Genomic DNA, 21,868 nt, shown 5'->3' with positions numbered 1-21,868 from the left:
GTACCCCCATTTTAAAGATTAATGATAAATCAAACACCTACATCCTTCCATGCAATTAAGAAGTTGTGGCCACAAGCACCCATGGGCCCTGCTCAGTCACACACCCTCTTGTTCCCAAAGGTAACCCCTGTGTCAGCTTTATGTTTGTTATTTCCTTTCCTTTCTTTAGGGTTGTACTACTATACATAAATCTAAAACAACCTATTTAGTTGGAATAGACAGTTTAGATGTTGTACACATTTCCCTAAGAACTGTTTCACTAAAATTCACTAAAAATTATGTTTCACTAAAATTTTGTTTCTACTAAAAATTATGTTTTTACACTAAAATTTATGTTTTCACTAAAAACTATGTTTTACAAATTCATCTATATAGGTATACACAGCTATCACTTGGCTTGTTCATGGCCATCTCCGGGTGTCCAGCACATTGGGTAAACAGCAGAAGGCTGCCTATAAATATTTATTGAAATACAGAACAGTTCCCCCATCCCAATCTAATTCTTTACTTAGTTTATACCCTTTAGGAAGGAACATGTTACATGTGTGTATTATCAACTGTGAAAGTACAGTCTTGGTAAAAGAGACTGTGTGTGCACTGACTCTATTTGTAAGGACACAGGACTCACCGTTGGAGATACTTGCAGAAGCACTGAAGCTCCTGCAAGGTCTCTTTTGCAGTCTGGAAAATTTCCTCCCCAAGAAACAAGTCCACCAGATGGGCAAAGACATCCTCAGAGCAACGGGCCACACGAACCCTCTGGTCCGTCTCCACTGCACTCCTAGGGAACAGGGTGATCAATCAGCATAAGAGACACTGCACCCAAGGCCCCACAGAGGGCTTGCCTGGAAGTATACAAGTCCACGTCCTTAACTCTAAAATGAAATTATGTTGTCACCATAAGAAAAGCTCGAAGTTTATTTCATACAAGGCACAGACATCTGAAAAGATAGATGGAAAAAGAACTAAAGTGGTACAGGGTATAAGGTTGTAGATCCAACATAGCCCTTATAAACAGTCAAGAAATAAACCTTTATTTTATAGTTAGAAATTTAATTTTTAAGTGGTCATTGAAACAACTAAACTATGTTCTCATCAACAATATCTGATGAGAAGTTTATTATCAAATTTATTTAGCCACAAAGTCAAAGAAGCTCAGACAGGCAAGATGCACTTCCAATAGCTATCTTCTACCGTGGGTAGAGACATCCTGGGCCTGAACTCTAGTTCAAGTCTCCTGGAACTACAGAGAACAGCAGTTGCCCTGCATGTCAATGAGTCCTAGGTGTTGCTATCTCATAACCCTTCCTGGGAATAAAAGCAGACAAATACCCATCATTTGTGAGGTCTCTTGCTATAGGAAGCAGTAAAATAGACTCCCAACTAATAAAAATGGAAAGAAACATTCAATAACACACTCTGTCTCCTAGCTGTGTCTCCATCTGCACCAGAGGCTGCAGGCCTCTCCCAGCGGAAATGAAACACAAGGACAGATTTCCCAGCACAATCGAACCTCTTTCCTGAAACTTGGCATTGAAGTTCTTAAGTGAGATAACGCAAAGGGATCTTTTTGACATGTGAAACAAGGGAAAGGATCTTCTACTTAAGAAAAATGAAGAGTGTGGAGAAGACTGTCAGCAAATTCTTTTGCTAACAGACACATCCCCAAGCCCAGGGCAGGGTCTACAGGAAGATGAGAGTAGGGAGGGCCCCTCCGGCAGTAACAGACAGAAGCTCAGGAAGGGCCTATTCGTGTCTAGTTAACCAGCAGATACACTCCACGTGCAGATGAAAGCCAGCCAGCCTGCGCTAACCCTCCTCCTGCCCACCCGTGCGCGTTACACTGCAGGACACCAGAGCTTCACTTACTTCAACTCCTGGGAGCAGGTTTCTCTCACACATTCTGTCACCACAACTTCTGTCAGCTCTGCAGCCAGGTCCTGGCTCAGCTGAATTAACACCAATTCTCTCTCTTGTTTCAACCTAAAGGAAAAAGAAAAAGAGCACAAGAAATAAGAGTCACCACCCTCTGTGACCTTGCAAGAGGGGATTTGAGTTATGCTGTCTGAGTCGGCAGACTTGACCCCTCTGGTCCAGCAGAAGGTTACACAGCCACCCCTACTCCCATTCCCCTGACCATCACCCACGCCCTGGGCCACAGTGTACGAAGGTGCGGGGTGAGCTGTAAGTCCAACTAGTGCAGCAGGCAAAAGCAAGAGCATCCGAGGCTGCGGAAGGCTCTCTCCTGCAGCCACGCTGCCCCATGCACAGAGGGATGAGACACTCACCTCTCCTCTTCAGCCCGCCGCCTCTCTTCCTCCTTCCGCTCCCTTTCCTGGGTGACTTCTTCAGTTGCAATGTGCCTCAGAATGCCTGTGGTTGTAGCTGTTAACAGCTCCTCCATAGCAGCATTGGAAACACTAGACAGAGCAAAGTGGACACTGTTCTAAATAAATAATACAAGCCACACAAACCATATTACTAGACTTCTAACACTGGCAAGGAAAAAAGTATCTACTTGGTTTCCATTAAGTTGATGCAAAAGTAACTGCAGTTTTGCATGTGGAAATTTGCAGTTTGATATTGGAATATTCTTAAATGTGGTTGTTATAGATCATTTTAATGCACATTTCTTGCTTTATGATTTTTTGCTAATGACTTACTATTTGCTGTTTATTTTATATTTATTTTAGACTATAAAAATGATGTCAAAACAAAAAAATTTGAGCAATAGTTTTTTTTCAATTTTTTAATTTATTTTTTGGCCATGCCATATGACATGTGGGAGCTTAGTTCCCTGACCAGGGATCAAACCCACATCCCCTGCAGTGGAAGTACAGAGTCTTAACCACTGGACCACCAAGGAAGTCCCCTGAGTGATTTTTTAATCCTTATTCTAAGGAAGACATAAACAAATGGAAAGACATCCATGTTCACAGACTGGAAGACTTAATACTGTTAAGATGTTAATACCACCCAAAGCAATCTATAGATTCATTGCAATCACCAACAAAATCCCAATATAACTTTTTGCAGAAATAGAAAACCCATCCTAAAATTCTTATGAAATTTAAAGGGTCTCCAAATAGGGAAACAGTCTTGAAAGAGAGAAACAAAGCTGAAGAACTCACACTTTGTGATTTCAAAACTTATAACAACTTACAACAAAGTTATAGTAACCAAATAAAAACAATATGGTATCATAAAAACAGACATTCAGACCAATAGAATATAGAGCCCAGAAAGAAATCCTCACATATATGGTCAACTGATTTTGAACAGGGATAGCAAGACCATTCAAAGAGGAAAGTATACTCTTTTCAACAGTATTGCCAGGAAAACCGGATACCCACACACAAAAGAACAATGTTGGATCCTTATGTTACACAATATATAAAAATAAAATGGATCAAAAACAAGAGCTAAAATTATAAAACTCTTAGAAGAAAAATAGGGCAAAATCATCACAACACGATTTGCCAGTGATTTCTTGAATATGCTATCAAAAGCACAGACAACAAAAGGAAAAATAAACTGAACTATATAGAAATTAAAAATTTTTGTGTATCAGAGGATGCACACTCAAAAGAGTGAAAAGACAATCCATAGATTGGGGTAAAATATTTGCAAATCAAATACGGAATAATGATTAATATCCAGAATATGAAAGAATTCCTACAACAACAAAAAAATTCAAAAACAAGCAAAAGACTTAAGTACACACTTCTACAAAGAAGACATACAAATGGACAATAATTACATGAAAAGATGCTCAATATGATTAGTCATTAGAGAAATGTAAATCAAAACCAAGAGTTACTACTTCACACATTATAATGGTTATTACTTTAAAAAGAAAGAAAAGGATAGCATGGATTAAAAGAATGTAGAGAAACTGGAACCCTTGTGCACTACTGGTGGGAAAGCAAAAATGGTGCTGCTCCTATGAAAAATAGTTTGACGATTTCGCAAAAAAATGTAAAATAGCTCACATGATCCAATAATTCTACTCCTAAGCACGTGCCCATAGGAACTGAAAGCAGGGGCTCAAACAGTTATGTGTGCCCCAGTGTTCATAGCATAATCAGTCACAATAGCCAGAAGGTGGAAATAACAGTTTATTAAATAGCACCAGTGAATAAATAAAATGTGGCATGAATATGTATGTGTGTGTTTGTGTGTATGTATGTGCATATGTTAAACAGAATATTATTCAGAAATAGATCTGGGAGTAGATAGTGGCGATGAATACACTACATTGTTAATAAAGCTAATGCCATTGAATTGTGCACTTAAAATGGTTAGAATGGTAAACTGTTATGTATATTTACCATAATAAAAAACTAAGCCCATGGAAATCATATTTATTTTTAACTCCATCAAAATAGAAAGTATGTTATCTAATTCTGGTATATAAAAAAAATGAACAAATCTATGAAAAATACTGATCCTTTTATGTAACCTACATTTATACAGGTGAAACAATATCCTTTTTTTCAGTGTGTTGCTTTATACGTACTAGAATTTTTAAAAGAAGTTTGAAATCCTTAAGATAGCCTAACTTACTAATTAATCAGATTTTAATTAACTATTAACTACAAAAGCTGCTTAGGAGTTTAGAAAGATTTTGATTATTAAATTTATCAAGACTAGATTCTTAAAGTATTACACAAAATCAGATTTATAAAATCTGTAAATGTAGTCTGAAATGCCAAAGGAAATTTTATCATGGTATAAAATGCAAATGGTATCAAATGTTTAAAGGAATTTAATCTGCCAAATTTATAAACTGAGACTTAATCTAAGATCAAGTGTTTTTATTTTTTAGCAGAGAATGAACTACTTAACACTAGATTTTTTACTATTAGATTTTTAATCATGTTTAAAATTTAAAAAACAAGTTTCTAATTTACAACTTTAATAAACCTAGTGCTGCTCAAAACTCGCACACACAGAGAAACCACCTGCAAACACACACGGGTCAAGAACATGAGGGAATCACCCGCCTAGTGAGCAGGACCAACATTTGAGCCTGCACAAAGGGAGAGCTGTGCTCACTCATTGAGAAGAAGCGTCTGGAGGGACTGTAGGCGGCCCCAAGTGCAGACAGCCTCAGAACAGGAGACGCACCACACTTACCCAAGGGCTGTGGTTGCAAAGGCTGCCCCGGCAGCACCGACTTCCTCACAGTCACTCTGAAGAACCTCCTGGATGAGCTCATCCACCACTTGGGCCAGGTCCTAAGGGGACGGCAGAAGGGTCAGGAGTGCTGGCCAAAGAAACACCACCTCAGTCCACACCCAGTTTATCCCCAAGCAATCCACCTCTACAGCCAAGAGTACTGAAGATATTCCATGAGCCACAGAGACATCACAGGATGTCCCACCTGGGTCAGAAATTCCTGCAAGACTTCATCACTGGAAGCTCTTTGAAGGTGTCCAAATGACCCTCACACAAGTCTTGGCCATGCATACCTGGTAAGGTTTCCTGCTAATGAACAGGAGCCTTCTGGACATGACAGACAAGCCTGCTGCCTGCTGGACGACAGCCGTTCAGACAGCCCCAGTGCCACCCCCAATGCTGACACAGCTTCAGCTCCTGTGGTCCTTCCTCGCTACCCTTCAGGCCTCCTTGTTCCCCAGTGAGGATGGTGCCAAGCGCCTGCCCAAGCAATGTGGTGGCAAGATAAAATCTCACACCTGTGTGAGGTGCTCAGACCTGGGTCCATCCATCAGGGGCACACTGACCCCAGGGACACAGACAACGGTCAGACTGGACATCAGACACAGCTGGATGTTTGCCCACAACAATGGCAGGACTCCTTACCGCATCTGAGTAAACAGGCACAGGCTTTGGCGGGAGAAGCTCCGACTGCATGGGGGGCTGCACAGGGGGCTGCAAGAGGCTGGGTGCCACACTCGGGGGCAGCACCGGGCGATGTGGTGGAGAAGCCGACACAGGCAGCGGCTGCAGGAGGAGAGCCGGCAGGGGCTCGGCTGCCTCCACACCACACTCCTCTGTTCTCCCCGCGCCTGGAGGAATGAGCAAAGGTGGGCACCAGGGACAGGCCCAGGCCACCCTCCTGAGCAGACCACCATGGGGTGCCTCCTGAGCCATGACCGGGTGCCAGGAGCACTTTACCTGTAGGAACCCAGAGCCTGCGGGGCCAGGAAGCCGTTCAGGCAGCACCCCGCTGGTGTCTGCCCAGACCCAGCGTGAGCCACCCTCCCGAGACCCTGGCCTCACTCACCTGCCATGTCCAAGCCAGGTCTCTGCACACCCAAAGGTGGCTCTGCAGCCAGGCTGTCCCCGATGTACTTGTTCTGGGCATTGAAGCTGCACACGGGGGTGTGACGGGGTGTGGGGGGCAACGGCCCTCCATTCACAATCTCCCCAACCGACACCGTCAGCTTCCTGGTGATGAACACCGACTTCCTGGCCTTGGACAAGCCCTCGGGTTCCAGGAACGAGGATCGGTTCAGCTCGACACAGCTATCAGACCACAAAGAACCCATAGAGAGGCATCACACAGGCAAGAGGCCGCCCTCACCTCTGCAGACCCCTGCAGTCGCCATGCTGCCAGACAGTCACACGGAAACGTGGGAAGTGGCAAAAGTCCAGCCCACAGCATCCACCACCGCCAGCATCTCCATGTGATGCAGGAGTCACCTGGCCTAGTTGTCTGCACCCCCAGGTAGAATGACACCTGACTACAAGCACCCGGCTCATCCCCTAAGGGCAGGTCTGCAAGGCAGCAGGTGTGGCCTATGATGAGAAGTCAGAGGAGATGGGGTCAAGGAAATCCCAGATCCAGACACAACAGGCTGTGAGCCATGTTCTAGAAGAGGGTCCTCAAGTTCCACTGCGTTCTCAAATCTCTGACTGCAGCAGAGACTACGCCCTGGCCAGTTGGAGAGGCCATCTTCAGGGACAGAACAAGGAGGCCCCAACCTCAACCTCGACCATCAGGTTCTTAAGTAACTTGTGAAAAGTTGATGGTCTGAACCTTACCCTGCCAGCTGTTCCAGGCCTTGCCCTCGTGCCCGTACCCCAGGGAGGCAGCCCATGGCATGAGCCTTCTCCAGGGCCTGGCGAGGCTCAGGCACTTCCTGGCCTTCCCAGGACTAAAAGGGAAGAAAGGAGAGCGGCCCCACGCCCCTGTCGCGGTGCTTACCCATCGGAGACAGTGAGGCCATGGCAGTTGAGGAAGTCTGTGGCCTCCTCGCCGTCTCTGAACAGCAGCATACGCACCACACCATCCAGGGGGAAGATGGTGGAGCGCTGTGTGCTTGCCGTGTACGCCACATTGAGCGCTCGGAGAGCATCCTTGCGGATCTGAAAGGAGAAGCCAAGTCACCGAGTCACAGCAGGTCGGGCGCCCGTAACCAGAGTGCTCAGTTCCTCTGGAAAGTACCCTGGACTCAGCTTAGTGCTCACTGGGCTGTCTGCTCATCGGAAGATGCCCAGAGATGATGCAAAGCAAACAGCTTCACACATGGAACTGGTTGGGCCGTGAAGACTTTATTTAAGATAAACTAAAAAACAAACCACCCACCAGCAGGTGCGTCCTCCACTCAACACAAAGCTGTGTAGGTGCTAACACTCACCACGGAGACGATGGGATGCCATGGAAAGTGTGTGACGTGAAACGGAGTAAAAGCTGTTTCACAGCGTCACACTGAGCGCCCTACAAACGCAGAGGGAAACACGAAGGCACTGACAAGTCAGCTTGGCCCCGGGGCTCCAGTGACCCGCCCCCTCCTCTTCAGTGTCCTTTAACCAATCCAACCCCAGTTGACAGCGTTATTTCAAGGCTGGCATTCTCCATGCCAGTGTCCAGCAATGAACAGACAAGACCCCTGTCCTCACAGAGCTGACGTGGCAAGACAGACCAACACTGAACAATATGTGTGTACAAAATGCAGAGTGCATTCAGCAGTGATAGTGTGACAGGAAGGACAGCCAAGGAGGAGGAATGGGAGCGCTGATGGGTGGGGTGGCGAGGGTGGGCCCTTCCGAGAAGGATCTGGAGGAGGGGAGCTCTGTGTGGTTCTGTGAGGAGAAAGACGGGCAGTGAGGACAGCAACTGCAAAGGCCCTGAGGCAGGAGCGTGCTGGGGCTGGAGGGTAGGAAGGCACCACTGTAGGTGGGGAAAACAGGACCCTGTGGCTAGTGCTGGTGAAACACTTTGTTTTTCTAAAAAAAAAGTGCTTAGATTTCTTCTTAGTTTAAAATTATTAAAATGGGTACAAATGGTCAACATTCTAGTAACATTAAATACTCATTGTAAAAATACTATCAGTTGTATTTATCAACTGCACGGAGTTCCCCAAGTCTACTGTTAGAAATCCTTTCATTTGTTCCAGAATTTCTGTTTTCTTGGAAACTATCAGATCTGACAATGAGCAAACTTGTAGATTCTTTGCCTGGGATGTGATAGTGGGTTTAGTCACTGTTTACAGGAGGACTTGTGACCAAAGAAGAAAAATGAGCTGGAGTCACAAAACCAGCCAGGCAGGTTCCCAAGAAGCCTGATGCAGCCTCCTCCCTACCCCACCAGCCCAGGGGCTCCTGGCGAGGACCCCGGGGGTGCAGGGGCTGCTGTGAGGTGGCAGGGCCACTGTTTTCTTATCCTCCCCAGCTGCTTCAGGGGCGTTAGACCTGACTGTGGGAGTCTGAGACCAGGATGACACCCTACGCAAAGCCCAAGGTAAGAGACTGGTCTTGCCCAGTCTTTGTAACCCCAGTAGCAACAAACAGCAGGCACTTCAGATATTTACCGAAATGAATTTAGCATCATCAGGCTCACTCCAAAACTGAAGACAGACTACACTTGTTAAGTTCTAGCTTAGAGGTCTGTGCATATGGTTTGCTTTCTGGCTTCTTTGTTCCCATGGAAAAGGATAGTGCTGAACTCAAGTGAGAGTGTTCTGAAGAGACCTCTCTCATCTGAACCAGAAGAAAAGTGCTTCCCAGTGCATTGCCTTTTCCTTCCAGGACAGTGACAATACTCACCTGATTAAAGTAACAGTGCAGAAGACAAGCGTTCAGATAAGAAGCCGACTGGACCAGTTTAAAAAATCGCACAAAGTTATTACTGTTCAATGCAGCAAAGGCCTGAACGGCAAATTTCACCTCGGGGGAGTTTCTAACGGCAGAGTGGAACTGCTGCACCTCTCTGTTAACCAAAGGAGACAGAAGTGGTTAGAACGTGATCTTTCATGAGACAAGATTTCCACAAAAACAGAGCTGACAGTAAAATAAGATCTCAACTACACTGAAGTAGAAGGTCTTGGTGGTCACAGTGCCAGCGTGTCCATGGCTCACCTGCGTCAAGGCCACCCCAACTCGGGCTGGATTGGCAACAAAGGCATTCTTTAAAAAGATGCTGAATAAACAGATTCGAGCAATAATTTAAGAACTGATTATCAAATCAAAGAGTTATTTTAATGCCAACTGACTGCCAGCTGCCAGTGTTTGATGATGACGCTTAAGAAACAAAGTTTAACTTTGTTTTGTTTAGAAATAAACTGATTTGAGGAATTCCCTGGTAGTCCAATGGTCAGGACTCTACGATTTCACTGTCGAGGGCCTGGATTCAATCTCTGGTCAAGGAACTAAGATTCTACAAGCTGTGCAGCAAGGCCGGGGGAAAAAATACTGATTTGACTGCTGCTGCTGCTACTGCTGCTAAGTCGCTTCAGTCGTGTCCGACTCCGTGTGACCCCACAGACGGCAGCCCACCAGGCTCCCCCATCCCTGGGATTCTCCAGACTGAATTATTCAAGATAGGAAACAAATGCTTATCATATATGAAAAGACTACACGGCCATTTTCCCTGACTAGTTTATCCCTAAGGCTTAATTTTAAAACTTAAAATCAATCGCACACTTAAAATATTCTGTAACCAGGTTCTCAGGGAAAACACTAAGTTGAAAACAAGTTTCAACTTAAGAAAATCCAGTTTACCAACAACAGGAATGGAGGGCCTGGGGACTCCGGTATTCCTCACAGAAATGTCTACAGGTGTATCACAGCAAGGCTTAAAATTCATTCATGATATCCTGCCCTTAGCACTTCTGTTTCACACCATTTTCCCCTCTCCTACGGCTAAGATCTTTGAAGAGGTCTGAGTGCACCTGTATACTACTCTGATAGGGGACCCACTCACTGAGTGCAGTCTCTCCAGCTGACAAGGAGACCTGGTCCTCAAGAAGCGTCTGGGGCCCACTCAGGGTGCTCAGGTACTAGTGGGCAGCCCCAGCCTCCCCCTCGGTAGCTCAGCCCCAGGGGCTACACACTGAGCCCAGCCTTCTCGCTAACACTGACACCAGAGCGTCCTCACTGCTGCCACCACCACTAATCCTGAAGGCACTCTTCCTGGTTACAGCCTGCCTTTCCCTATGGCTGAGGCTGACTTCCGAGTTGGAAAGCTCACCTGAGGATGTCCCCCTTGTTGAGATTGAGCAGGACATTGTAGCCTTGGAACTCTGCCTCACTGGCACAGAACACGCCCTTGTTTCTCAGGTCCTGGTACATCTCCTTCAGACTCTGGAGGCACTTGGTCATGTTCTCGTTGTTGATCTTGGCGTCGAATGAGGACATGGGCTCTTCACACATGAAGTGAGCACAGTGGATGTGAAACCGGGTGCACTTCTCAATCAGAGACACCGTCACTGGGTCACACAAGTGCTGCTGCGTGATGTCCTGGACACAAGTGAGGTGGAATAATTACACACGTGTCACACATGCATGCCAGCACACATCTTACGTACACACTTCTCACATACACACAGGTCTCCACACATCTCCAAACGTAAGAATCAACTATTAGAAAAGCCATGATTACCTGAATTTCTCAGACTTCAATTTGAAACAAGCATGAAGCACATTTTAACAGGACTTTATAAAGATTTTAAGGAACAGATGAAATGTAACTAAGTAAAATAACAAGAACTCTCATTTTCACTCTAGACTTCACGTGTGCTTTCTAGTTTTTCTAGCTTCCTCATCGGAAGTGGCCGATACCTTCCGTATGCCCCGCGTGCGGTTCCACAGGAAGTCGTACCAGTCCCGCAGGCTGCCCTCCGTCTGGTCCATGATCTGAGTCACCAGGTAGTCCATGGTCCTGCTGAGCACCGCCGAGGGACGCAGCTCGTGGGGCAGGGGCTCCTCCTGGTCGGCTGAGGAGCGGCTGTACTCCTTCACAGCGGCCGCGTGGTCCACCTGAGGGTGGGGAGTAGGGAAGAGCAGCTGGGCGGCAGGTGCCAGGCCAGCCTCCCAGCTGCTGTGCCTGCCACACACACACACACACACACACACACACACACACACACGTAAGGTCAATACTACAGAATACAATTTTAGAACACAAAGTTTCTATCTGAAGGTAACAATTAACATTAAAAGGCAAAATAAAGAAACCTGCTTTTGGCAAACATGACCAGGAGTGAACAGGCCACCACATCAAAATGCAGAGGAATTTAAGTGAAGACACACCTGCTGGGGTGTGACAGGTGAAGGACTTTGATAAAGATTTTAAAAGGTCTCAGCCATGCTCATATACCAGATTGTCTATACAGACCAGAAATGGAGCTGGCAGTGAGGAGACAGGAAGAGCCGCACCAGGGTCCAGGGAAGGCCCTCCAGAGGCCAGAGCTGCAAGAAGAGGCTGGAGACGTGTGGCTGACGGTGGAAGCAGAAAAGCCACAAGTCCGCGCCCTGGGCACCCTGCAAGCTGGTATCACCATTTCCAGAGGCAGGAGCCCTGGGCCTCTGCCATGACAATTGCCACCTTGCTGAGGACCCTGAGACAGGTGAAGGCAGCCGTAAAAGCCCCAGCCAGGAAAGGAGGAGAAACCCGAAGGAAAATTAACAGAGAGAAAATGAATCTAAGATGGTGCAGATTTCTGGGGAAACAACTTGGAACATGTAGCTACTCATGTTCAGGAACCTTAAGAAAAGTCACACGTCTGGTACAGCCCTTCATTCCTGGAATCTATCAGAAGGAAGGAAGCTGAATACCTTAGAACCATTACACACAGCATGCCCAACAGTTAGTAACAATGGAAAATCAGAAACAGCCTGATGATTGCAAAAGGGGGGAGTTCTGAAAGAGTTACATATTCAAGTAGTGTGCCTATATGTAAAGTTTTAAATGCTTATAAAAAGTTGACCATATCAAAGAAAATGCTCAGGATAGAATTTTAAGTGAAAAAGATTCATACAAAATACCTAGAGCATAACCTCAAACACACAAAACACAAACATAAAAAAGGAATAAAACTGTGAAAAGCAAAAAGAAATGGAAATTTTTTTAAATTTCTGAAACACAGATTTGTATGTACTTCCATAACTTAAGGAACCATGTGGTCCAGTCACCTTACATAAGACTGCTTCATACATGCCTCATGATACAAATAATGGAATAAATATGATTGTTAATAGCATATCCCCACCACATTCTAGCAAAGCAACCCCCAAATCAAATACGTGTAGAAATCGCAAAACCAGCCTTCCCTCCCCAGCACACCCCGCTCCACCCCAATGATTAAACATGGACAGCAGCCTAGAGAGCAAGCCCACAGGAATGTGAGGCTCTACCTGGTCAGTGCCTGGTACCACTTCAAACACACTCAGCTGGCTCCGGGTCTCCCGCATGTACCGTTCCTTCTCAGGACACATATCCAGGCACGTCCCAACAAAAGTTCTTGCTTTGTCCAGGTCGGTCCTTTTCACCCGAGCTAAACAGAATCAGGTAAAAAGTAAAAATGTACCACACAGTTACTGGGAAGCCAGAGAAGTGCATGTTCACAATGATAAAGGGAGAAATAAAAACAAAAATTCTTCTCCTTTCTTTTACAAAGGCAAAGAAATCTAAAAAACACTACTGGGCCTCAGAGAAAGGAAAGCACTGCCTATCACACCAGGTGACAAGCCACCAAGACCCATGAAGACCCTCCAGGGCTTCTCTCTCCGGGTGGGCCTCCAACAGGCACAGACCTTCAGGGCACACATGGGTCTTTATGGCTCCTATAATGACCTTAATGATAAACAATCATGCCGCAATATTTTGTTCAAAGGATCAATCTGTTAAAAGAAAATATTCAAAATATGCCAGTATTCCCAAACTCTCAGTATTTCATCGTTTTTAACAGGAACCACATAATGGAAGTTAGCTGGATCCTGACCTGAATAAACTTCTATTACCCACAGAACTACATAGTTACCAAAGTGTCTATTAAATGAAATGAAATGCAACAACCTCATAATTCAAAACATTCACATCTTATTTTATTTTTAAAAATTCCAATATCTAATAATGAATCTTTTAGGAATACAAAAATCATGTCAGTGACATAACCTATGGTAACAACTTTTATTACTGTGTTAAGGAAAACATGTCATTATTCCTGTACAGCTTCTACAAAATCCTACAAGTAAAATTTAACTCTGAAAAAGACTCTGCAAAAAAGAGCACAGGTGCTGTTTTATTTTTGGTCACTGTACATATCTTTTAGTGTTAATAGGATATCTGGTTTTTGAATAGGTTTTAAATACATTCACATGGTTTAACATTCCAGAGGTACAACATCCCAGATGGAACCCCATGACCCTACTCCCTGCTGTCCTGACCAACTATGTGAGTGATCCTTCCTCACCTCCACAACTTTACACACACAGGCCAAGTACACTCACTCACATGTATATGGACACACACACTCCCCCTTCTGTACACTTCCCACACCTTGCTTCTTCCACTTCACAATAAATACTCATCATTTTTCCATCAAGAAACCCCAGTCTTCTTTCAGGCTGTTTAGAATCCCACTGTGTGGACAGTCACTTTCCAATCTTTGTCATCACAAACAACCTTGTAAACATATCACACACGCGTGGGGCATTTTGTAGGTCACACTCCTGGGTGTGGAATGCTGGGTCAAAAGCACTGTTCCCCTGAGGCTGGAGACACTACCGACTCGCTCCTCCAAGCAGCCTGCCCAGGGATGGGGCAGTATGAGACCTCTCCATCTCTCGCTGCCATGTGACGGGCAGAGAGCAGCTGGATCTTTCCACTTTCCATCCACATGTTTAAGAGGTAACTCTTTTTTTTTCCTTTTTGGCCATGCTGCGCAGCTTGCAGGATCTTAGTTCCTTGACCAGGGACATAATCCAAAGCCAAAGCTGAAATCTAATCACTGGACCACCAGGGAATTTCCAAGTGTCAACTCTTGACACTTCCTTTTCCAAACCTCTCAAGACCCTACTCATTTTTCTCCTGGATTTGGTCTTTTTCTTATTGACTCTACAGGACTTTCTGTACCTGGGAATCAGCCCTTTGTCTGTCATGAGTTACAGACTCTTCCCCTGGATTCACATCTTTTGTAGTTTTATTTGTGGTGATTTCTGTTAAAATGGAAAATTCTGATCTTTAATGTGTGCTTTCTCAATGGCTAAAAAATTGCCCTTTAAATTATTTAATCCAGCATTTATCAATGGTGTTGGCTTTCTTCCAAAAATAACATTACATTACAAACACACCTGCACTGATTCCATATCTACACTCAGCCTCAGTAGACCAGAAAGCAACAGGGGTCACAGGTACACATCACAGGCCCCAAGACCCAACAGCAGTGGAGCCCCCCAGGCCAGGGTCACCCCTTCCCTCACAGCTCCTGAGAAGACCACCTCTGCTGAGACCAGTCCCTTACCTTGCCGCATGACCCTGTCCCTCTGGTCAAGCAGGCGGTACTTCTCCTCAGACGTCTCAGCCACGGTACCTATCAGGGGACTGAGGGATGACACACACGGCCCGAGACCTTCAGAGCCCTCGGAGCTCTCATCAAAAGGGTCTTCCTCAAGCTGATGGGCCTTCAGGAGACTCGGCTTCTTCACAGGAGAGCTAGAAGGACGGCAACATGCTAAGAGCTGTATATCCATCAGGTGTCTGGAACTTTTCCACATCCAAACACTTCTGTTATCGTCCTAGACACCCAGCTCCTCTAAAGTTGGACAGCAGCCAGCACAGAGGGGAGGCGGCCATAACACCACCAGTGATGAGCATGAAGGCTCACATCACTCACAGGTTCTCTTTAAACCGCGATACAATCCATGGAATTCTCCAGCCAGAATACTGGAGTGGGTAGCCTTTCCCTTCTCCAGGGCACCTTCCCAACCCAGGGATCGAACCCAGGTCTTCCTCATCACACGCGGATTCTTTACCAGCTGAGAGCCACAAGGGAAGCCCAAGAATATTGCAGTGGGTAGCCTATCCCTTCTCCAGCAGATCTTCCCGATCAGGAATCGAACCAGGGTCTCCTGCATTGCAGGTGGATTCTTTACCGACTGAGCTATCAGGGCAGCCCTGAAATGAATTACCTGTAGATTTCTATCTTAAAGACATGAAACTAAGAGTGAAGTAAAAACATTTCAACACCATGAGGAAATATCATGCCTACGTGTTTTCAAACACAGCTTCCCTTCAGTAGAAGGATGTACTGAAAAGAACAGGGCATTCTGTGAGCTTCCTCATTTTCTAGCTGGTTTTCAACATTCTGTGAATTTGAATGTCAAAGAGGATGTAAAGAAAGGAAAAAATGAAAGCAAATCAGCAACGGAACTATTAACTGCAAAATGTGCGGAAAACTATCCACTGACCAAAATACGGGAAGCAGGATTACACAGAAGCTGGCCTGCTGTGAAAAGGAAGGTGGGGGTCACACAGGAGTCTCGGAGCACAAGCCAAGGGGAAGGAGGGAGGCGCCTAGGGGACCGGAGGTTCCACACAGACACAGACGGGGAGGTCGCTGAAGTGCACACGGTATGCTGGACCTGGCCGGGGACTGTGCACGGGGCTGTGTGGTTACAGCCGCAGCTACATGTGATGATTAGGAATATGGTGCACGGCCAATTACACATTTAAGGAGAAAAGCGATTGTGCACATATACATCACACAGACTGCATGACAGCAACTGCGTGGGCTGCAGGACTGAGGGAGATGAGGGGCCCAGGGAAGCCTCCACCGCCCCCCACCAGGTCCTCTCCCCATCCCTCAGCCCCTATCCAGGTATCAGCGATCACCCGCTTCCCTTCCATGCTATGTCATGACGGCTATGAAGTCCCTCGAGGTCAGTGACAGGAGAAGCCAAAGAACCCACTTGCCCTGTTACAACAGTGGCATTTGGAAGGGCCAGCCACACCTTTTGCTCAGGAGGCCGCCAGTCGTAGTCCTCACCCCAGGCTTGCCAAGTGGGGAGTGCTGAAAGGGTGTGTCCTCAGCGCCCTGGCCAGCTTCCCCATCGCCTGGCTGCTTCTCCTTGAGGGAGAAGGGTTTCTTGTTGGGACCTGAGGATGCAAAAGTCAGGACAGAGTTAATGACACCACAAGTCACTTGACATGGGGCTTCTTGGGAAAGTTATAGTATAATTGTGGCAGGATGTTGTTAGAAAGGAGCCCAAGGAAATGAGACACCTCCACCCCCACTTCACCCCACACTGGGGATCAGGCTCACACTCAGCACTCAAAGGCCTTGCACAAAGCAGGAGAGACTGTGTAAAGAACAACTGAAAACTCACTTATTTTTTTCTTGTGCCAGAAGATGGTCATATCTTTATGCAAATCTTTCCCTTTCTTCCTGGCCAGGGCTGCAGATGCCTGGAAAGCAGTCCACAACACAAAGGACAACGGCATCAGGAGACCAAGGAAACGAGATCAAGCTTTCACATGCATTACTGGAATTCTGTTCAACAGAGCCACACCTCTACAGCTATGTGTTCTGACCACATCGCCTGCCTCCAGCCATGGCAGCCACGGTCCTCATCCCCCTCACCTGTCTTACAGCATGTATCTGCACTTCTCCTTATCGAAATTAATGACTCTACTGTGATAGAATCCATAAACTTGGCCCTATTGGCATTTGATGAGATAATTCTCACCATATGAGTTCCTGAAGAACAAGGGAAAGATGGGCAAGTAACATTTAAACACAAAGGAAACCTGTAGAATGACACACATGGGGTACAATTTATCATAAAACATACATACACAAAACCAACTGTACGTTAGCATACCTATAAATATACCTATGAAAATGTCTAGGAAAACATACACCACACTAGATAATTGTGCTGGCTCTAATAGGAGAGAAAGGGGTGATGAGTGGACCTCAACTTTCTATAGATCAATGAACTGCTTACAATGATAATTTATATACTTTCTATGTAAATATTTTTTAAGGTTCAGCTAGAAGAAAAAGGACATTGCAACAGCCAGAAATAACCTTAAAAAAATGAAGGCTGCTGTATGACCTGGCAATTCCACTCCCACGTATACACCCAACAGGAGTGAAAGCAGGGTCCTGAAAAGAGACCTGCACTGTCTTCACGGCAGCATTATTCACAGGACCCAAAAGGTCCGTGGACAGGTGGACAGATAAACGAAGTGTGGGACAACCACGCCCGGATAAAGGAAAGAAATACAACCACATGAATGAACCCTGAAGACATTATGCTAATTGAAATAAGCCAGACACAAGAGAATAAATATCGTATGATTCCACTTTTATGAAATATCTAAAACAGATGAATTCATAGAGCTAGAAAGTAGATGTGAGGTCACCAGGGGCTGGAGGAAGGAAGGAATGGGGAGTCATTGCTTAGTGGTTACAGAGCTTCTGTTTGGAAGGATTATAAAGTTCTGGAACTAGATAATGTGATGGTTGTACAACATTTGTGAATATAACTAATGCTACTGAATTGAAAAAAATCAGTAGAGAGGAATAAACAGCAAAAGCCCTAAAACTGTGCATATCTGGGCACAGAACTTGTACTCTCAGGAACCTAAACAAAGGCTACAATCAAAAATAAATGCACAGAAATGCCCAGAAGCAGAAAGCTGGCCAAGTAGGTAAATAGGATAGAATGTCATGTAGCTCTTAACGACCTCATTCTAATCTAGACTGTTCATTGGTTTCAAAAGCTACTAAAAATGACCACGTAAGAGGTTACCAAACAGGATATGTAGTGCAATCTTATTTGTGTAAAAACAATGTGACTATATATTTACAAAGACGTTATCCAAAATATTCATAGGTGGTATCTTAGAGGATAGAACTATGGGTGATTTTGTGTCCCCTGCCAAAGGACTTTCTGGATTTTTCCTCTATGTTGACAGGTAACTTCCATCATTTAAAAAAGAATGAAAACATGCTTTCTAAATACCTATAGAATATAATTTTCCCCACAAGAATATTCAGAAAAAAATAATAAAAGATATAAAGCTACATAATATGAGCAGCTCATGTAAGCATATACCCTACAACCAATACGTTATACATGTATGTGTATATACACATATTAAAGTCAAGGCATAGGAACAATTAACAGCAGTTCTCTCTGGAAGATGGGATTACAAGATTTTACCTTTCCTGTACTGTTCTGAATGTTTATGATATCAGCAAATAAAATAAAGTCAAAAACAAAACAAGAAAACTCAACTTTGAAAAAATGCTATGTGGTTACAAGACATTCCCATGGGCTTCAGAGAAATCTGACTCCATGGGAATCACTCACCTAAAATTTCTAGAACACTGTGTTTAGTTGGAACTGCAAGTTTTTCACAAATAAATCTAATTTATGAAAAAAAATAGTGCTATTCCAGTTTCTCCAAATTAAGACATTAGAGTACTTTTCTAAATTCTAACAAGTAACTGATAGATTTTAAAAATAAGTTTTAAAGTGACAAAGCTCTCTCTCCCTTTGCCACTTTAAAGCCAATTTTTCTTCTCACGCACATGAACTTCGTTGGAGTACTCACATGATCAAAAAAATACACCACTGCAAGCTTTTTGCTGCGCCTGGTATATATGCGCTGCACTTTAGCAATTTTGCCAAAGTGGTTCTCCAGAGTGGTTCTGTTGTTGAGATAGTCAGGGATGTTCTTGCACTGGATCGCCGTGACTTCAGCAGGAGACAAGCCCCCGAGACTGTCTGTGCTCTCGCTCCTCTTACTCTGATGGCAAGGAGTTCCTCTTAGAGAATCTAGGGGATCAGTGAACAGTCACAAAAATGTATCAGATGCAACATTTTCCAATTACTGGGGGCATCAACTAGGAAGGAGCAAAGAAAATTTTTATGGATGTTAAGACCTGCTCCAAGATCCTAAATGTTAGGATCCCTAATGTTTGCAGGGGGTTAACTTGGAGAGTCAAGCTAACACTCAGGGAAATTTACCAAGAACCTGCCAGCAGGATATACTGTATTTTGTACTTTCTAGAACGTACCTTCTTTTTTATCTCTGCTTTCAGTCTCTTCCTCTTTATTCACACCTGGAAGCCGGGAAGCTGCTGGGACAGACTGACTGCCTCCTGGGATGACCAAGTGGTCATTTTCCCCAGACTCAACACAGCCAATTTCCTTTTTAGATTCCTTGTTGCCCAGACGACCTACTTCTTTATTGCTTTTGAAGACATCCTGTATTGTCCGACCAAACAAAGTGCCTCCTCGGGGTCGATTTAAGCGAACAGGTCGTTTATCTGGAGGATGATCGCCCCTTGACAGAGGGTCCAAGTCTTCAGCTGCGTCATGACCGTGCCTCCTTGGGGACCGATCCTGGTCCTCCTTTCTTTTCAGTCCTTTCATGAGGCTGGGAAGTGGCTCCATTTGGGAAACAGCTTCTTCGCATCCTTGTCTGACACCTGTTTTGCTAACTGGGAAGGGTTCACCCAAGGACCCTGAAGAAGACATGGGGAAGGCAGTGAAGGTACTACTAGAACTTCCAAACAGTGATTTGGGGCCTCTCTTCTCTTCCTCCACATTCTGATTTGGCAAAGCAGGGGTAAAGGCAGATGATGAATTATTACTACCTGGTTTTGAAAAGGTAAAATTTGAATTGGTGGCTGAACTACTTGTCACCTGAGAAAAAGAAAATGGGGCCAGTCCCCCAGGTCCACTACTGACTGGGTGGGAAAATGTAAAAAATCCAGAAGTAACTTGGCTCTGAGTTTTCTCTGGCTCAGATTCAGCCCCCAATATTGGTCTGAACACTGAATTTTCCAGAGGTTTAAAGCTAAATTCTGTTTTCCCAAAGACAGGGCTTGCTTTTTCTCCAGTTTCTGGGGTAAAAGTAGAAGTACTTGGGAATGCTCCAAGGTTGGGGGACTTAAAACTGAATCCAGGGTTTCCAGGCACACATGAACTCGAAGGCCCAGAGGCAGCTACAAAGGCTGGACTGTGTTCAAGTCCAGAAAAGAGTCCAACATTTGAGGTTTGAGAGAATCCTAACGTTTGCACTGAAGAATGACTTTGTCCAGAAGATGCTGGAAAACTGGACACCTGTGAAAATCCTGAGCTTTTACCGGATAATGTATTGCTTTGTCCAAAAAGAGAGGGCTGACCAAACCGAAATTGTGGCTTAGCTTGAAATGTTCCTATGGAACTACTGGAAGATGTTGGAAAAACACCAGGCTGCTGCCCACCAAAAGGATTAGTTGGATTCATCTTCTGAGCAAGTTACTGCAAGTTACTAGAAGGCAATAAATACGTGTAAAAAAGGAGTCCTCTTCCTCAAATGGTCTGTTCAACTAGGCAGCTCCCTCCTATCGCCACAATAAGCTGAAAAACAAAAATTTAGACAATCACAACTACGTGGTGTTGGAAGGCTAAGAATTTTTAATCACATGCCAGGCAAAGCAAAGGGCTAATTCTTATTTTCTGAGAGCCAAATGGTGGTTCCCCGCCTTTTTGGGGGGAATGCAGAGTAGAAGATGGTACAAATAAATGACTTTGTTACAGGGGTTCAAAGCATGATCCTTTAAGCCTTAAAAAAAAAAAAAAAATCAAAACATCTTACTGAATCGGCAAATTTATGGAAAACCTAAAATAGCAATAACAAAGTATACGCCAGTTGCACTTTCCAAGACAGGAGTTTCTGACGTCTTTCAATCTCCACAGCCAGAGAATTACAATGTAACACTGTTAAAACGTTAGTGTTTCAATGTTTCCTCCCATCTAATTTTTTCTCCCAGTAACCAGAGCACCAAATACTTTATCCAAACAAATAATTTGCGTTTTAACACGGTGGCGACTGTCCCCAGGATCCAGCTCGAAGGACACAGTGCTCATGAAAAACAGGCAGCCCCGCCAGATCGCGGGTGCAGCGCAACCCAAATCTCAGGCGGGCCCATGGGTGGGCTCGGCGCCTGCCGCGCACCTCCCCCCATCCTGCCCGCCGTGTGCCCCCCAACGCCCCTGGCCCTGCGCCCCTGGCCACGCGCCCACCGTATTCCCCCAGCCCCGCTCGGTTAGCAACACGGCCGCGGCGGCGGGGAAGAAGGCGGCCTCCGCCCCCCAGTGCCCCGCGCCGTGCTCACCGTCTAGCTCAGGGACACGGCCGCCCGCCGTCCCTTCGGGCTAGAGACGCACGCAGGGCCCGGGGCCGCCTAGGCCAGTGCTGCCCGCAGCCCGCGAACAGAAAACACCGCGGACCCACTTCCGGTCGGTCCCGCGCCACCCAGCACCGCCCGGGCCCCGCCGCGCTCGGGTTCCGCTCTCCGGCCGGGCGGCGGCGGTGGGGCTTCCGGGGCGCGGCGTCCAGACCCCGGTCCGCCCGCTTCTGCTCAGTAGGCGCCTCTTCCCCAAAGTGGGGCGGCGCGCGCTGGGCCCGCCGTGCACCCCTACACCGCTGGGCCCTCCCTTCTCGCCCGTTCCCCAGTGTGTGTCACCGCCCGTCCGGCGCGCCGCACTCCACCGTCTGCCCAGGCCCCCCGTGCTGCGTCTTCCTCCCGGTAAAGCGCACGTTCCATGACAGTTTTCAACGAATTCCACCGAACGGGGTGACGTGAGCGTGCGTGCGCGTGCGTTGCTACAGAAC

The 21,868-nt window shown here is 45.8% G+C and overlaps 1 protein-coding gene across 5 annotated transcripts in view; it reads right to left on the bottom strand.

Moving 5' to 3' along the window:
- The window catches only part of MCM3AP (minichromosome maintenance complex component 3 associated protein), a 41,448-nt gene that overhangs the window by 19,175 nt on the left and 405 nt on the right, over positions 1-21,868 (bottom strand). Inside the window, exons 1-17 of one of the 5 annotated variants that reach the window (XM_061167395.1) lie at positions 21,720-21,846; positions 19,281-20,610; positions 18,815-19,038; positions 16,576-16,654; positions 16,201-16,345; positions 14,712-14,902; positions 12,604-12,743; positions 11,029-11,226; positions 10,439-10,707; positions 9,016-9,178; positions 7,175-7,335; positions 6,251-6,492; positions 5,827-6,032; positions 5,140-5,240; positions 2,289-2,420; positions 1,870-1,983; positions 629-781 (exon numbers count right to left, since the gene is read on the bottom strand). In XM_061167395.1, coding sequence (XP_061023378.1) covers positions 629-781; positions 1,870-1,983; positions 2,289-2,420; positions 5,140-5,240; positions 5,827-6,032; positions 6,251-6,492; positions 7,175-7,335; positions 9,016-9,178; positions 10,439-10,707; positions 11,029-11,226; positions 12,604-12,743; positions 14,712-14,902; positions 16,201-16,345; positions 16,576-16,654; positions 18,815-19,038; positions 19,281-20,496 — 3,734 coding nt within the window. In that variant the 5' untranslated portion in view covers positions 20,497-20,610; positions 21,720-21,846. Of the gene's footprint in view, positions 1-628; positions 782-1,869; positions 1,984-2,288; positions 2,421-5,139; positions 5,241-5,826; positions 6,033-6,250; positions 6,493-7,174; positions 7,336-9,015; positions 9,179-10,438; positions 10,708-11,028; positions 11,227-12,603; positions 12,744-14,711; positions 14,903-16,200; positions 16,346-16,575; positions 16,655-18,814; positions 19,039-19,280; positions 21,231-21,368; positions 21,604-21,719; positions 21,847-21,868 lie in introns of those variants that run through there. The other 4 variants (XM_061167396.1, XM_061167392.1, XM_061167393.1 and 1 more) reach the window with 4 other exon arrangements.

Source organism: Dama dama, chromosome 19, assembly GCF_033118175.1.
Source record: "Dama dama isolate Ldn47 chromosome 19, ASM3311817v1, whole genome shotgun sequence".
Taxonomy (NCBI): domain Eukaryota; kingdom Metazoa; phylum Chordata; class Mammalia; order Artiodactyla; family Cervidae; genus Dama; species Dama dama.
Note: the sequence above shows the minus strand (reverse complement) of the source record. Positions and strands in the feature narration are given on the sequence as shown.